Here is a 17,127-nt window from a genome sequence, read left to right as displayed (position 1 = left end):
CTCTCATTTGTGATTGTTTTTATGTGTGCTTCGATTATGTGTGTAGACTGTCTTTTTCTCCTGATAAGTCTGGTTAGGGGTTTATCTATTTAATTAATTTTCTTGAATAACAAGTTTCTGGTTTCATTGAGTCTTTCTATTGTTTTATTCTTCTCGATTTTATTTATTTCTGCTCTAATCTTTATTATGTCCCTCCTTCTACTGACTTTGGGCCTCAATGTTCTTATTTTTCTAGTTTCTTTAATTGTGAGTTTAGACTGTTCTTATTGGATTGTTCTTTCCTGAGGTAAGCCTACATTGCAATATACTTCCCTCTTAGTATGGCTTTTGCTGGGTCCCACAGATTTTTCGGTGTTGGATTATTGTTGTCATTTGTCTCCATATATTGTTTGATCTCTGTTCTTATTTGGTCATTGATCCATTGGTTATTTAGGAGCATGTTGTGAAGCCTCCATGTGTTTGTGAGCTTTTTTGTTTTCTTTGCATAATTTATTTCTAGTTTCATACCTTCATGGTCTGAGAAGCTGGTTGGTACAATGTCTATCCTTTTGAATTTACCGAGGCTCTTTTTGTGGCCTAGTATATGATCTATTCTTGAAAATGTTCCATGTGCACTGGAGAAGAATTTTTATCCTGCTGCTTTTGAGTGGAGTGTTCTATAGATGTTAGGTCAATGTGTTCTAATATGTTGTTCAGTGCCCCTGTCTCCTTACTTATTTTCTGTCTGGTTGATCTGTCCTTTGGAGTAAGTGGTATGTTGAAGTCTCCTAAAATGAATGCATTGCATTTTATTTCCCTCTTTAATTCTGTTAGTATTTGTTTTACATATGTAGGTGCTCCTATGTTTGGTGCCCAGATATTTATAATGGTTGTATTCTCTTGTTTGACTGACTCCTTTATCTTTATGTAATGTCCTTCTTTATCTCTTGTTACTTTTTTGTTTTGAAGTCTATTTTGTCTGATACAAGTACTGCAACCCTGCTTTTTCCCTGTGATTTGCATGAGATATCTTTTTCCATCCCATCACTTTTATTTAGTCTGTGTATGTCTTTGTGTTTGAAGTGAGTCTCTTGTAGGCAGCATATAGGCAGGTCTTGTTTTTTTTATCCATTCAGTAACTACATCTTTTTGATTGGTGCATTCAGTCCATTTATATCTAGGGTGATTATCAATAGATATGTACTTATTGCCATTGCAGGCTTTAGATTTGTGGTTACCAAAGGTTTAAGGGTAGCTTTATTATCTAACAGTCTAACAACTAACTTAATACGCTATTTCAAACACAATCTAAAGGTTCTTTTTTTCACCCTTCTTTTTCTTCCTCCTCCATTCTTTATATGTATCATATTCTGTACTCTTTGTGTATCCTTTGACTGACTTTGGGGGTAGTTGATTTAATTTTGCATTTGCTTAGTAATTAATTGGTGTACTTCCTTTACTGTGATTTTAGTTTTTCTGATGAAAGCTATTTAGCCTTAGGAGCACTTCCAGCTATAGCAGTCCCTCCAAAATTCACTGTAGAGGCAGTGTGTGGGAAGTAAATTATCTCAGCTTTCCCTTTCTGGAAATCATTTAATCCCTGCTTCAAATTTAAATGATAATCTTGCCGGGTAGAGTATTCTTGGTTCAAGGCTCTTTTGTTTTATTTCATTAAACATATCATGCCACTCCCATCTGTCCTGTAAGATTTCTGCTGAGAAGTCTATTGATAGCCTGATGGGTTTTCCTTTGTATGTGATCTTTTTTCTCTCTCTCTGGCTGCTTTTAATACTCTGTCCTTGTCCTTGATCTTTGCCATTTTATTTATTATATGTCTTGGTGTTATCTTCCTTGGGTCCCTTGTGTTGGGAGATCTGTGTACCTTCATGGCCTGAGAGACTATCTCCTTCCCCAGACTGGGGAAGTTTTCTGGAATTACCTCCTCAAAGACACTTTCTATCCCTTTTCTCTCTCTCTTTTTCTGGTACCCCTATAATGTGAATATTGTCCTGTTTGGATTTGATCATATTGTCCTCAATATTGTTTCATTCGTAGAGATCCCTTTTCTCTCTGTGCCTCAGCTTCATTGTATTTCTGTTCTCTAATTTCTATTTCTTTTACTATTTCCTCTACCTCATCTAATCTTTTAAATCCCTCCATTGTGTGTTTCATTTTGAATACTGTGTTTTTCAAAGTTTCTATCTTTTTCTTAAATTTCTCCCTGAGTTCTTAAATATTTTTCTGTAGGTCTGTGGGCATGTTTATGATTTTTATTTTAAAATCTTTCTCAGGAAGTTTGGTAATTTCAGTTTCACTTCACCCTCTTTCTGGTGTTTGTGGGATTTTGGTTTGTACCCATTTCTTTTGACATTTCATATTTGTAATGAATGAATAATATTGAGTAATAACTTTGAGTAGGTGGTGCCCTCTAGTGCCCAGAAGCTCTACTTTCTGGAGCTGCTCAGCCCCTGGAGCAATAGTGGGGGTCTCAGGTGAGTGGCGGTCGTACCTTTCAGGAGGAAAGAGCACTTGCCTGCTTCCACTTTCAGGGCCAGTGGGCTGAGTGCATAGGGAGGAACGTTTATGCCATGTCCCTGTAGGTGCCATAGGTGGGGCTTCCCTCTGCCTGGCTTGGTGCAATGGTGGGTTTTCGAGCCATTGCTGGCCGGGACAGAGGAGCAGCAGGCTGAGTACTGCAGTTGGCGGGCCTTGGTTGGGGCTGTGTTGCCAGCCAAGGGGATGGGGCACCTGAATCTCCTGAAAGTTCCCAATGTGTTGGGCTGAGTGTGCTGAGTCAATTTTGTCCACCTGTCATTTCTCCTGAGCAGCAAGCTCTGTGCAATCCTTGCCCATTTAGCAGCCCTCTTGCTGTTGGGAAGTCTCTCAGAGTGCCTGCCTTTCTTCTGTCCCAGAGTGGCTGGTTGTAGGTGCTTGTTCTCCACAAGCGGCTGGAATCTCAGTTTGTCTGAGTGTTCTGCCTGTCTTAGCTTTCCAACCCCGCTTACCTCCAGGGCACCATGTGTTGTAGGTTCACACTCCCAGAGCAGAACTTCAAGGCTGGTTGTTCAGCATTCCTAGGCCTCCAACCCCTCCCTGTTTCTCTTCCTCCTGCCGGTGAGCTGGGGTGGGGGAAGGGCTTGGGTCCCGCCAGATTGCCACTTTGCCACTTTACCATTTTTTGTGAGATCTTCTCTTCCCCAGATGTAGGAAGTCTGTCCAGTATTCTTTCCTGTCGCTCTTTCCGGATTAGTTGTATTTGCTATATTTTCACATTATGTATGGTTTTGGGAGGAGGTTTCTGTCTGTCTTCTCATGCCGCCATCTGTAATCCCTTCTGAAAGTGTTTATCATGAATGGATATTGAATTTTGTCACATGATTTTTCAGCATCTATTGAGATGGTCATGTGTTTTTATCCTTCCTTTTCTTAATGTGATATATGACATTGATTAATTTACAAATTGCCATCCTTTCATTCCTGGAATAAATCACACTTGGTCATGATGGATAATATTTTTGATGTATTTTTGAATTCAGTTTGTTAATATTTTGTTGAGGATTTTTGCATCTATGTTCATCAGGGATATTGGTCTATTATTTTCTTCTTGTGTGTGTGGTGTCTTTGTCTGGAGTGATGCTGGCCTCATAGAATGAGTTTGGAAGTATTCCCTCCTCTTCTACTTTTTGGAATACTTTAAGAAGGATGGGTATTAGCTTCTCTTTAAATTTTTGGTAGAATTCAGCTATGAAGCCATCTGGTCCTGGAATTTTGTTTGTTGGGATTTTTGATTACTAATTCAATTCCATTGCTGGTTATTGGTTTGTTCAGATTTTCTGTTTTCTTTCTGGGTCAGTCTTGGAAGGTTGTATTTTTCTAGAAAGTTGTCCATTTCTTCTAGGTTATTCAGTTTTTTAGCATGTAATTTTTCATAGTATTCTCTAATAATTCTTTGTATTTCTGTGGTGTCCATAGTGATTTTTCCTTTCTCATTTCTGATTCTGTTTATATGTGTAGACTGTTTTTTTTTTACTTGATAAGTCTGCCTAGGGGTTTACCTGTTTTATTTTCTTAAAGAATCAGCTCTTGGTTTCATTGATTATTTTTCTATTGTTTTATTCTTCCCTATATTATTTATTTCTGTTCTGATCTTTATTATATCACTTATATTAACTTTGGGTACATTTGTTCTTCTTTTTCTAGTTTTTTTAACTGTGAGTTTAGACTGTTTATTTTGGATTGTTTTTGTTTCTTGAGGTAGGCCATAATGCTATGTACTTCCCTCCTAGAATCACTTTTGCAGCATCCCACAGATTTCAAATGGTTGAATTTTTGTTTTCATTTGTCTCCATGTATTGCTTGATCTCTGCCCTAATTTGTTCATTGATCCATTGGTTATTTATATGTATTTGCTGTATTTTCATACTATATGTGGTTTGGGGAGGAGATTTCTGCCTCACTTCTCATGCCATCATCTTTTTCCTCTCCAGTCCATTGATTATTTAGAAGCATGTTGTTTAGCTTCCATGTGTTTGTAGGCTTTTTTGTTTTGTGTAATTTATTTCTAGTTTTATACCATTGTGATCTGAGAAGCTGCTTGATACAAATTTCAATCTCTTTGAACTTATTGAGGCTCTTTTTGTGGCCTAGTATGTGATCTATTCTGGAGAACATTCTGTGTACACTTGAGAAAAATTTGTATCCTGCTGACTTTGGGTGGATTGTTCTGTAGATATGTTAAGTCCATCTGATCTAATGTATTGTTCAGTGTCTCTGTTTCCTTATTTACTTTGTCTGATTGGTCTATCAATGTGAGTTGTGTGTTAAAGTCTCCTAAAATGAGGTTGTTACAATCTATTTCCCCCTTTAATTCTGTATTTGTTTTGCATATTTAGGTACTCCTATGTTGGGTGCATAGATGTTTATAATGGTTATATCCGCTTGTTGGACCGACCACTTTAGTATTATTTATGTCCTTCTTTTTTACTTTCTTTGTTTTGAAGTAAATTTTATTTTATGTAATTTCTGCTACTCCTGCTATTTTCTATTATTTGCATGAAATATCTTTTTCTATCTCTTCACTTTTAGTCTGTGTATATTTTTGGGTCTGAATTGAGTCTCTTGTGGGCAGCATAAATGAGTCTTATTTCTTTATCCATTCTGCCACTTTGTGTCTTGCTTGTATTCAGTCCTTTACATTTAAGATAATTATTGATAGGTATGTACTTATTACCATTTTATTAATTGTTTTCTGGTTATTCTTATAGCTCCTCTGTTCCTTTCTTCCTCTCTAATATTCTTGTTATTTGATGGTTTTCTTTAGCATTGTGATTGGATTCCCCCTTTTTTAAAGCTTTTTATGTATCTATTGTAAACTTTAGGTTTGTGTTTGTCATAAGGTTCAAGAATAACTTCCTGACTACGTAACAGTCTATATTAAGTTGATGATTGCTCTATTTCAAACACAATCTATAAGTACTTTTTTCTTCTTCTTCCCCCTCCACATTCATGTATTAGGTGTTATAATCTGTACTTTTTGTGTATCCCTTGACTGATTTTGTATATAGTTTGTTTCACTACTTTTGTTTTAATTTCATAGTTGCTTGGTAATTAATTGGTCTACTACCTTTACAGTGGTTTTATTTTCACTGGTGAAAACTATTTAGCCTTAGGAATATTTCCATCTATAGCAGTCCCTTTAACATATCCTTTAAGGCTGTCTTAGTGGTTATACATTTCTTGAGACATTGTTTATCTGGGAATTGTTTAATCTCTTCTTCAAATTTGAATAATAATCTTGCTGGGTAGAGGATTCTTGGTTGAAGGTCCTTTTGTTTCAATACATTAAATATTTCATGCCAATCCCTTCTGGCCTGTTAAATTTCTGCTAAGACTGCTGGTAGCCTGATGGGGTTTCCCTTATAAGTAATATTTTCTCTCTCTCTGGCTGCTTTCAATACTGTCTCCTTATCTTTAAACCTTGTCATTTTAACTGTTAAATGTCTTGGTGTTGTCTTCCTGGGGTTCCTTTTGTTAGGGTCTCTGTGCTTCCATGACCTGATTGTTTCCTTCCCCACATTGGGGAAGTTTTCAATGATTATTTCCTCAAAGAGACTTTCTATCCCTGTGTCTCTCTCTTCTCCTAGTGTCCCTATTATGTGAATATTGTTTCATCTGGATTGGTCACATAGCTCTCTTATCATTCTTTCATTCCTAGAAATTCTTTTTTTCTCTCTGCTCCTCAGCTTCATTGTGTTTCTTTTCTCTAATTTCCATCTCATTTATTGTCTCCTCTACTTGCAGTAATCTATTATTCATTCCCTCCATTGTATGTTTCATTTCAGTTACTGTATTCTCCAGCTCTGATTGGCTCTTTTTCAGCTCTTGTATCTTTTTTTTCTTAAATTCTTTATTAAGGTATGATTGATGTACACTCTTATGAAGGTTTCACATGAAAAAACAATGTGGTTACTACATTCACCCACACCATCAAGTCCCCACCCATACCCCAATGCAGTCACTGTCCATCAGTGCAGCAAGATGCCACAGATCCACTATGTGCCTTCTCTGTGCTACACTGTTCTCCCCGTGATCCCCCACACCATATGTACTAAACATAATACTCCTCAGTCCCCTTCTCCCTCCCTCTCCACCCACCCTCCCGCACCCCTCCCCTTTGGTAACCACTAGTTCATGCTTGAAGTCTCTGAGTCTGCTGCTATTTTATTCCTTCAGTTTTGCTTCATTGTTATGCTCCACAAATGAGGGAAATCATTTGGCACTTGTCTTTCTCCACCTGGCTTATTTCACTAAGCGTAATGTCCTCTAGCTCCACCCATGTTGTTCAGCTCTTGTATCTTTTTGTTGTAGTCCTCCATGAGAGTCTCAATACTTTTGTGCAGATCATAGATCTGTGAGCATATTTATGACTTTTACTTTGAAATCTTTATCAAGAAGATTGGTGACCTCTTGAATCCAGAAGACCTCTTCCATTTAGCCCTCTTTCTGGTGCCTTATCCTGTAGTTTTGTTTGGAACATATTCCTCTGCCTCTTCATTTTGTTAGGGTTTCTGTGTTTCTTCCTTTGTGTAGATGGATCTGCTATGCTTCCTGGCCTGGAGAGTAATAACTCTATGAAGAAGTCCTCCTGTGGTATCCAGAAGCTCAAGACTCTTGACTCTCCAGTGCCTGGTTCTCCTTTGCAGTGGAGCCCCGGTTGCTCTTGGTGGGCAATGGGCCTTTCTGTTTGTCTGCTAGCAGTGGTTAATCTCAGTGTGCTGCAGCTGGAAGTTTGCCTCAGCCTACCCTTTCTGATCAGAGCAGTGGCTTCTGCTGGGATCATTGTGGATGGGGCTGCCCTCTGCCTGCCCTGTAGTGATGGCGGGGATGTCCTGCAATGAAGATGAGATGGTTGTGCAGCTCTGGGCCAGGTTGGGGGATGAACAACATGGTGGTAGGGAGCGCTGTGGCGGTGTCATACAGGCACCCCCTAGCAGTGGTGTAGCACATGGTACTGGGCTTTGCCTCCAGCAGGGATGGAGGAGTTCTTGGATCTGGCTCCTGCAGGCACCTTCCAGGTTGGGCTGAGAAAGCTGGGAGAGCCTCCCTCTGCCTGCCAGGCAGCAAAACCTGGCTGCCAGGCTGAGTGGTCTCATGCGGCTGGTGGTATGCAGGGAAGCGCCTTGGGGCAGAGCTGCTAGCGAGGGGGATGGAGTGTCTGGGGCTCTGGAGAGTGCCAGAACTGTTGGGCCAAGGGCGAGCTGGGAGATATGCCCACCTGCACTTTCTTCTGCAGAGAAAGCTCTGTCCAGCCTCGCCCCTCTGGCTCTCCTCCCACTGCTGGCAAGTCTTTCAAATGGCCGCCTCTGCTTTGGGTCTCAGCAGGACTGGGGAAGCTTGCCTATCCTCCACTGCAGCTGAGATCTCAGCCTCCCAGAGTGTTCCAACTATCCTTGGTGTCCAGCCCTGCTAATCACCAAAACCCAATGCAGTGTAGACTCATGCTCCCAGAATAGATCTCCAGAGCCAGGTATGCCGAGTTCCTGAGAGCCTATCCCCATTTCTGCTCCATTCCTCTTCCTCCCGCCTGTGGGCTGGAATAGGGGAAGGGCTTGGGTCCCACTTGATTGCATCTCAGCCACTTTACACTTTTCTGCATGGTCTTCTTTCCTTCACCAGGTGTAGGTGGTCTGTTCTGCAGTCTTCAGGTCATTTTCAAGTTCAGTTGTATTTTCTGTAGTTGCTTCCTTGGTGTGTTGTGGCAGGAGGTTTCTGCCTTGCCTTCCTACTTTGCCATCCTTTTTCTCTATCTCCCAGTCAAAAACCAAATAGTTTTTGCCCCCATCAAAAGAGTGGAATGGCTAATGTAGAGGACATGGGCTAACAGGAATTGTGCATGAATCCAGAAGCTCTTTTGCTTTGGACATTCACTCTCATTCCCTCACTCTTGTTTCCCTACTCTTGGGGTCTGTAAAGTGGTTATGAACGCATATGTTACTGTGACCCTGGAGTGAAAACTGGCTCTGTTGGTCTCTAGATGTATAAACTTTGGTGAGTCACTTATCCTCTCTGAGTGAGGTTGATAGCACAGAACCTGGCATATAAGAACCATTCACTAAATTGTTGCTTTTGTTACTACTCAAAGGTAAAGGACGGGAATTTAACATCCCAAAGTTTCTTGTCACTCTCAGTCCTGCCATTTCTTGAAATCTCATGACTACAACCTCTGTGGAGACAAGAGGCTAAAGGTAGTTGCTTCTCCATAGGGCATCATGTTTTTTTTACCACCTAACTTCACTGCTTTGTCATAGCGCATTGACTTGTGATGAGTGTCTATTCAGGAGCAGCCAATCCATCAGCTTGCCCAAAAGGTGACTCGGTTCAAGCCAATTTGCTCCAGGAAGCTTTCCTTGACTACCTGTCTCTCACCAACCCCATTTTCTTGCATTCTGCGAATACCTAACTGTATACCATATTTGATCTTGTTTCTCATGTCACTTCACTTTCTGCTATTATCAACCTCTTTGAGGACAGTGAATCCTCAGTGTTGCACAAAACTTAGCCTCTAAGTAGGTGCATAGCACAAGTTTAATTTTATTATTAAAGTAATGATTATATCATAAATTCATTGTTGTGTTACTCTTTCCTCCTAGCTTTTCAAAATGTGCATTCCTTCTAACAATGAACATTGCAGTCCCATGCAGGCATACAAATATTAGACTTTTTTTCAATAAGGAAGGAAACTGACACAGAAAAAGCCCAAATGACTTTCTTCAAGCAATACACTTGAGATGATGGCGATCCTGCTCCCTGCCCGGCCCCAACATTCTTACCTTGGTGACATAGGGTACATATTGTGGCCGTTTGGCATTGAGGATGATTCCTATGGTGCAAGGAATGAGAACCAGGATCAATGATACCATAATGCCACCATAGGGTACTTTGTCCTTGAGGTTCCCATCATAGATCCCCTTGGAGTAGATATACAGGAGGAGGGGCATCATGCCCAGGGCAAAGAAGGTGGAGCAGGTGGTCATCACAATGCTGAGTGGGAGAAACAAGAATAGGGCAAGGAGAGAGAGCCCATTAATATAGACTATTTTTTTTTTACTTAAACAATAGAAATTAGTTTTCTCACAGTTCTGAGGCTGGAAGTCCAAGATCAAGGTGCCGCCAGGGTTGGTTTTCTTTAAGGCCTCTCTCCTTGTCTTATACATGGCTGCCCTCTTGCTGCCTCATCACATGGGTGTCCCTCTGTGAGTGTGTGACCTAGATATCTCTTTCTCTTCTTAATATAGACTATTTTGTTGAGTGCCTATTATTGCCAGGCACTGTGCTAAACACTTTATATACATTACTTCCTTTACTTCTCCCAGGAGCTTTAGGAGATACAGGCTGCAGGCTGATATTCTCATGTTCTTTACTTTCTGGTTTATCCTTACATTATTTAAGATAAATTGAGTGTGAGTCTCAGAGTGTGAATAATATATCCTCTCAACTCTAATATGTCTTCTAATTTGACTATTACCATTTCCATTTGGAATCTAATACATACTAGGCCTGGGACCCTGTACAGGGAGAGGCTCTCCAAAAGGCCAACTGAGAGAATGAAGCTGCTAGGAGATATTTTGGATTTGTGGACATTATTCATGTTATAATATATGGCTCTGAATTCCATTCTAGTGGGAAAACTGGGGGTGAGGACTTGGCAAGCCAACAGGAAAACCACACCAAGTATGTGGTCCTCCTCCTTACAGCCCTATTGTCTATTTACACTTCTTCATGGTTACCGTAGTGGTGAAATGTGACTTAAATGAACATCAAGTATGGCCTAGATGGAAGGGCACAGAGAGTAACCAGCAAGAACAGCAACAGGCAGAGCTATCACAAGGGATAAGAAGCGATCACAGGTGAGGAGAGACCCTCAGAGAATACTGTGGACTAAATAATGGGAAAACTCTTCCTTCATGAACACCTAAAATACTTTAGCACATACTTAAGCTTGTAAAATTGTAAGGGAGTTTTCCAAGGACCAGAAACAGAATGCAAAGTAGCTAGTGGGTGAGTGTGTGATGAAGCAGTGCTGTGTGGACTGGGTAAGGGGATGGAGTGTTAATCTTGGTAATCTGGAGGGTTAGGTTTTAATGCCCAAGGGAGGGACCTGAATTGAGGTTTTTGGTTTTGAAAAGAGTGTTGAAACTGAAACATTAGTAATAATTAGATTTTTATTTTTCCGATAATCCTTTTATCTCATGGGGTAAATATGAAACCATAATAGACAAAATATTTGGAACAGAATAATGATACAACACATTTTAAAACATGTGAGGGGATAAACTTCGATTAGACAATAGTTTCTTAGAGCACCTAAAGCACAAGAAACCAAAGAAAAAATAAATTCGACTTCATCAAAATGAAAAACCTTTATGCCTCAAAGGATACTATCAAAAAAGATATACATAATGGCCAATAAGCATAAGAAAAGATGTTCAACATCATTAGTCATTAGGGAAATACAAATCCAGACTATAATGAGATACCACTTTACACCCACTAGTATGGTGACAATAAAAATGATGGATAAAAAATCTTGGTGAGGATGTGGAGAAATTGAAATCCTATGTGCTGTTGATTGGAATATAAAATGGTGCAGCTGCTCTAGAAAAACAGAGTTCCTCAAAAATATTAAATAGTGTTACCATATGATCCAGCAACTCTACTCCTTGATACTCAAGAGAATGAAACACATGTTCACACAGAAACTAATGTATTAATATTCATAGCACCATTATTCATAATAGCAAAAAAGTTGAACACGATAAAAATAACAGCTGATGTAACATCATACTGAACAGTGAGAGGCTGAAACCTTTTCCTCTTAGATCGGGAACAAGACAGGGATGCCCACTCTCCCCACTATTATTAAATATGGTACTGGAGGTCCTAGCCACGGCAATCAGACAAAACAAAGAAATACAAGGAATCCAGATTGGTAAAGAAGAAGTCAAACTGTAACTATTTGCAGATGACATGATATTGTACATAAAAATCCCTAAAGACTCCACTGAAAAGCTACTAGCACTAATATCAGAATTCAGCAAAGTTGCAGGATACAAAATTAACACACAGAAATCTGTGGCTTTCCTATACACTAACAATGAACTAATAGGAAGAGAAATCAGGAAAACAATTCCATTCACAATTGCATCAAAAAGAATAAAATACCTAGGAATAAACCTAACCAAGGAAGTGAAAGACCTATACCCTGAAAACTACAAGACACTCTTAAGAGAAATTAAAGAGGTCACTAACAAATGGAAACATCCCATGCCCCTGGCTAGGAAGAATTAATATCATCAAAATGGCCATCCTGCCCAAAGCAATATACAGATTCGATGCAATCCCTATCAAATTACCAACAGCATTCTTCAATGAACTGAAACAAATAGTTCAAAAATTCATATGGAACCGTCAAAGACCGCAAATAGCCAAAGCAATCCTGAGAAGGAAGAATAAAGTGGGGGGGGGGGATCTCGCTCCCCAACTTAAAGCTCTACTACAAAGCCATAGTAATCAAGACAATTTGGTACTGGCACAAGAACAGACCCACAGACCAGTGGAACAGACTAGAGACTCCAGACATTAACCCAGACATATATGGCCAATTAATGTATGATAAAGGAGCCATGGACATACAGTGGGGAAATGACAGTCTCTTCAACAGATGGTGCTGGCAAAACTGGACAGCTACATGTAAGAGAATGAAACTGGATCACTGTTAAACCCCATACACAAAAGTAAACTCGAAATGGATCAAAGACCTGAATGTAAGTCATGAAACCATAAAACTCTTAGAAAAAAACATAGGCAAAAATCTCATGGACATAAACATGAGTGACTTCTTCATGAACATATCTCCCCGGGCAAGGGAAACAAAGGCAAAAACAAGTGGGACTATATCAAGCTGAAAAGCTTCTGTACAGCAAAGGACACCATCAATAGAACAAAAAGGCATCCTACAGTATGGGAGAACATATTCATAAATGACAGATCCGATAAAGGATTGACATCCAAAATATATAAAGAGCTCACACACCTCAACAAACAAAAAGCAAATAATCCAATTAAAAAATGGGCACAGGATCTGAACAGACAGTTCTCTAAAGAAGAAATTCAGATGGCCAACAGACACATGAAAAGATGCTCCACATTGCTTGTCATCAGAGAAATGCAAATTAAAACCAAATGAGATATCACCTCACACCAGTAAGGATCACCACTATCCAAAAGACAAACAACAACAAATGTTGGTGAGGTTGCAGAGAAAGGGGAACCCTCCTACACTGCTGGTGGGAATGCAAATTAGTTCAACCATTGTGGAAAGCAGTATGGAGGTTCCTCATAAAGCTCAAAATAGAAATACCATTTGATCCAGGAATTCCACTTCTAGGAATTTACCCTAAGAATGCAGCAGCCCAGTTTGAAAAAGACAGATGCACCCCTATGTTTATCAAAGCACTATTTACAATAGCCAAGAAATGGAAGCAACCTAAGTGTCCATCAATAAATGAATGGATAAAGAAGATGTGGTACATATACACAATGGAGTATTATTCAGCCATAAGAAGAAAACAAATCCTACCTTTTGCAACAACATGGATGGAGCTAGAGGGTATTATGCTTAGTGAAATAAGCCAGGTGGAGAAAGACAAGTACCAAATGATTTCAGTCATATGTGGAGTATAAGAACAAAGGAAAAACTGAAGGAACAAAACAGCAGCAGAATCACAGAACCCAAGAATGGACTAACAGTTACCAAAGGGAAAGGGACTGGGCAGGATGGGTGGGAAGGGAGGGATAAGGGCAGGGAAAAAGAAAGGGAGCCTTACGATTAGCATATATAGTGTGTGTGGGGGCACAGGGAGGGCTGTGCAACACAGAGAAGACAAGTAGTCTACAGCATCTTACTATGATGATGGACAGTGACTGTAATGGGGTTTTTTGGGGGTGACTTGGTGAAGGGGGGCATCTAGTAACCATAATGTTCTTCATGTAATTGTAGATTAATGATAATAAAATGAAAAAAAAAGTGCTCGATGCAGTACCTGGCTGTTTTTTATTATAAGTATTATTATTGTTACCATAATATATGCAATAAGTTGTCCCAGATGAACTCAAATTGGAATTCCAAGTCTGGCAGCACGTGATGATAGATGGTAAGACTCACGTTCCACTGGTGGGGTCTGAGGCATGGTTTAATGTGCATTGGAAGTCTGTGGAAGCAGGCTTAATGGCAGAAGATGGCCCTCCCAACGGTGTTCTCTTTCGTGGGGATTCAGTAGAAGTCGGAGTCCCCACATGCCCAGATAGGAGGCTGAGCAGAAGAGCATGAAGGCTCATGTACCTTAGTTACTAGAGGCTCTGCCAGTGGGGTCTTTGAACCTTAGAAATGCAGCTGTACTGGAGACCTTCTTGGCCCCCACTGGCTGATGAGGCTGGGACATCTGGTCACTCACACTTAAAAACTCCCCCATTTTCCTTTATGATGTCTCGCCTGTTTGGCTGCTTCTACAGGTCTACACAGCCCTCAGAGCACCCCTTCCCTGACCTCTGACTTCTTGCCTCCTTTTGACACCGAATTAAGCTATAATCTGAGTTTCTCAGGGCACAGAGGCTGTGACGAACCTTGATCACAGGTCAGATGGATGTCAAAGGGCTTGCTTTGCAGCAGGAAAAATTTGGATTAGATAGAGGGAAGAATTTCCTTCCAGTGAGGTGGCTGAATATTGAATATGTTTCCATGTGACACTGTACAAGTCAAACCCTCTCTGTGCCTCTTTTCCCATCAACTCCCTCAGTGAGGGCTGAGTCATAGGGTAGAGAGTCCAGAGCTTAGATGACAAGTCCTGGTAAATTTCATTCTTTCTCTCAGTTTTTCATTTAAAAATCTGTCCTGGCCTCGCTTTGCAACACACAGGGGGTTCCTTGCTTGGCTGGGTTCCTTGCTACAGTTTGGCAGGGTGCTGCCTGACACAAGCAGACTGACAGTCTGAACTCATTGCCCTACCCAGCATGGAATAGCTCCTCCACTGAGGAGTTGCTCAGGAGTTGCCTTCAGCCAGCAGAGGCTGCTGTTGGGCAGATTCCTGCAGGAGTGAGCCCTTGCTGATTTCTGCTGCCATGTTGGGTGAGGGGATGCTACTGGTTGTCCCTCTACCAGTTTGGCTGGGGCCCATCATGACCTGGATGGGCTGTGGGAAGGTCCAGTATCTACCTGGTTGTGTCTTTGTATGGAAGTGTTCCTGTATCTGATGGGTGGATGGGAAGTTAAGAGAAGATCCCACCTGCCCAGATAGCTGGGAGGATCTTTAGAAATTCTTGCCTGCTCTGCAGGCATTGGAGGTGTTCTGTGGTTCCAAGACACCTTGACCTCCTTAGGGAAGCATGGAACCAGACTATGGTGCTATCAGATCTCTGGCGTTAAAGCAGACAACTTACCCATCATGAGAAGTAGATAAAATTCTCCAGAGACCCCTTGGGTTTAAATCTGTACTCCTTCAAGACAATCTTTGTGCTCCACTTGAGATACCTCTGGGAGTAAGGGGGTCTCCAGGATGCTTTGGACCAGCTTGGCTCCTTTAGGTTGGTGCTTAAACCAAGATGTATCCCAGCTCCTGTCCCCAGTCTAGTATAAGCTCTTGACAATAAAGGCCACCACCCTCTTCCCTAGTGTCCACCTGGCCCCACTCATTCCCTCTCCTAGCTTTAGCTCAGCTCTTCTCCTAGATCAGGACATCTGCAACATGGCTGCTGTTCCCCATTCACCCCCAGTCCTACCTGAGATTCATGTCACCTTTTATAGCCAGACTGAAGACATTGGACAGGTTTCCCCCAGGTGAGCAGCCGCAGATCAGGATGGCCAGTGCCTCAATATTTTTCAGCCGGAAGACCTTGCCCAGTGCAAAGGCAGTGAGGGGCATGATGCCATACTGTGCCACCAGGGCGATGGCCAACCCCTTAGGCTTCCATAAGTGAGCCTTGATCTTGCTGAACTCCATGGTGCAGCCCAGCGAAAGCATGATGAGGAGGAGCAGGAACACCAGGAGGACGCTTAGCGCCAGGTCGGTGGGGCGCTTGCCGAAGTTGGGTGGGAGGGTGAAGTTGAGTGGGGCAGATGTGTTGTGGGCTTGCATCCTCCTGTGTGGCAGTGGAAGGCTGAAGGATGCAGCACACCCCTTACTCGTCTACTGATTCCCTTCCCTGCCCAGTCCTTGCTGGGCGTCTTCTTCAGTCTCCTCCCAGAGCAGAGAGCTTCGGGCCAACATGTAGCTCTGGGCAAACAGAAGGATTATGCAATTATCTGTGCAGCCTCTCTGGCTGCGGTCCCAAAGGGGAGAGTGCCTAGAGCCTTCTCTGCCTCTCCCAGTTCCATGGCTCCGCTGCCTGGCTGGGGGCATAACACTCCTCCCTGTGCATTTTGCTTCTCCCAGGACAAGAGGACTTATTCCTCTTCACCCACAATTGGAACGCCTTGAAGGTTTTCTGTTCTGGGGACAGTCTAGGCCTGCAGCAACCAAGGTCTAGTCCTTCTCATTCCTGGCAGTCATATCCATCTGCCCTCAAACCCATGGAGTGGAGAGTTTAGTGTCACCTTCCTTCCTGGACATAGGGAGCATATCCCGAGCAGCTGTGGGACAGCGTAGGGGCAGCTGTGTTGGCCTCCAGGAGGAGATGCATCCGTGATTCTTCTCCTGGGAGCTGAGAAGGGCCCATGTCCTTTTTGCCTGTTCTGGGGAAACCCTTGTCTTACCCCAAACCTGGACGGTACAAGCCCAGGGTGAGGAACACGCTCCCCAGCACACTTCAGAGGGAAGAGCCTGCTGGGATAGCTGAGGGGTTCTCATAAAGTTGGGAGTCTCTCTCCCCAAAAGGCAGCTCTGAGGGAACCCTGGCTGGGGAGATTTATTTGTGCTCAGATCTCCTGGCCAGCAGCCCAAGGAGCCCCCTTGCTTGGGATACTTGCTGAGAAGGAGGCCGGAATGCATAGTTTTTCTTCCTGATTTCTGGCTGCTTTACTTTTGCTCGGTGCCTGTGTGTCTTAGGCTGAGAGCCACGCTCTGAGGGAGCAGCTGCAGCAGAGAGGGGCAGGTGTGACTGGGGTAGGTGAGCTGTGTGTGGCTGTCCTGAGCCTCCCTCTTCCCATCCCAATGACAGGGTTAGTACTTCAGAGGTGGGACATCTGCAGAACAATGGCCCCTTGGCTGGGGTGGAACCCACGAGGCCTGGGTGGGGTCTCATTGTTTCATATTTGCTGAAATAGGAGATTAGGCTTTTTGTATGGGACTTCAGAGGACAGGACAGGGCACAGGGTGTGAATGGCTATTGGTTGAGGTGGGGACAGATTTTTGGCTTGGTATGATGAACCATCTAAAAATGAACACTCCAACAATAGCCCCAGGCTGGGTTTCTCTGGAAGTCTGAGTGTATATGGGTCCTGCAACAGGATCCGTACACTGTGTGTCATGTGCATGAGAAGCAGCTCCTTAAGAGTTGTGCAATGCACACAGACTGTGGGCTGTACACCAGGGCCCTTAGTGACACGAACTTGAAGCCCCATTCCCTCTGAGAGTCTCTGATGTTAATCATTTCCTG

The 17,127-nt window shown here is 42.2% G+C and overlaps 1 protein-coding gene across 1 annotated transcript in view; it reads right to left on the bottom strand.

The window, feature by feature from the left end:
• Positions 1–15,778, bottom strand: part of SLC10A1 (solute carrier family 10 member 1) — a 29,791-nt gene extending 14,013 nt beyond the window's left edge. The window contains exons 1-2 of the mRNA XM_036913354.2: positions 15,313–15,778; positions 9,309–9,519 (exon numbers count right to left, since the gene is read on the bottom strand). Of these exons, the coding sequence (XP_036769249.1) occupies positions 9,309–9,519; positions 15,313–15,668 (567 nt within the window). The 5' untranslated portion in view covers positions 15,669–15,778. The remainder of the gene's footprint in view (positions 1–9,308; positions 9,520–15,312) is intronic.
• Between the last annotated feature and the right edge of the window lie 1,349 nt (positions 15,779–17,127).

The sequence above is a fragment of the Manis pentadactyla genome, chromosome 11 (assembly GCF_030020395.1).
Source record: "Manis pentadactyla isolate mManPen7 chromosome 11, mManPen7.hap1, whole genome shotgun sequence".
Lineage (NCBI taxonomy): Eukaryota > Metazoa > Chordata > Mammalia > Pholidota > Manidae > Manis > Manis pentadactyla.
The sequence above is the reverse complement of the archived record's forward strand: the minus strand, read 5'-3'. Positions and strand labels throughout refer to the sequence as shown.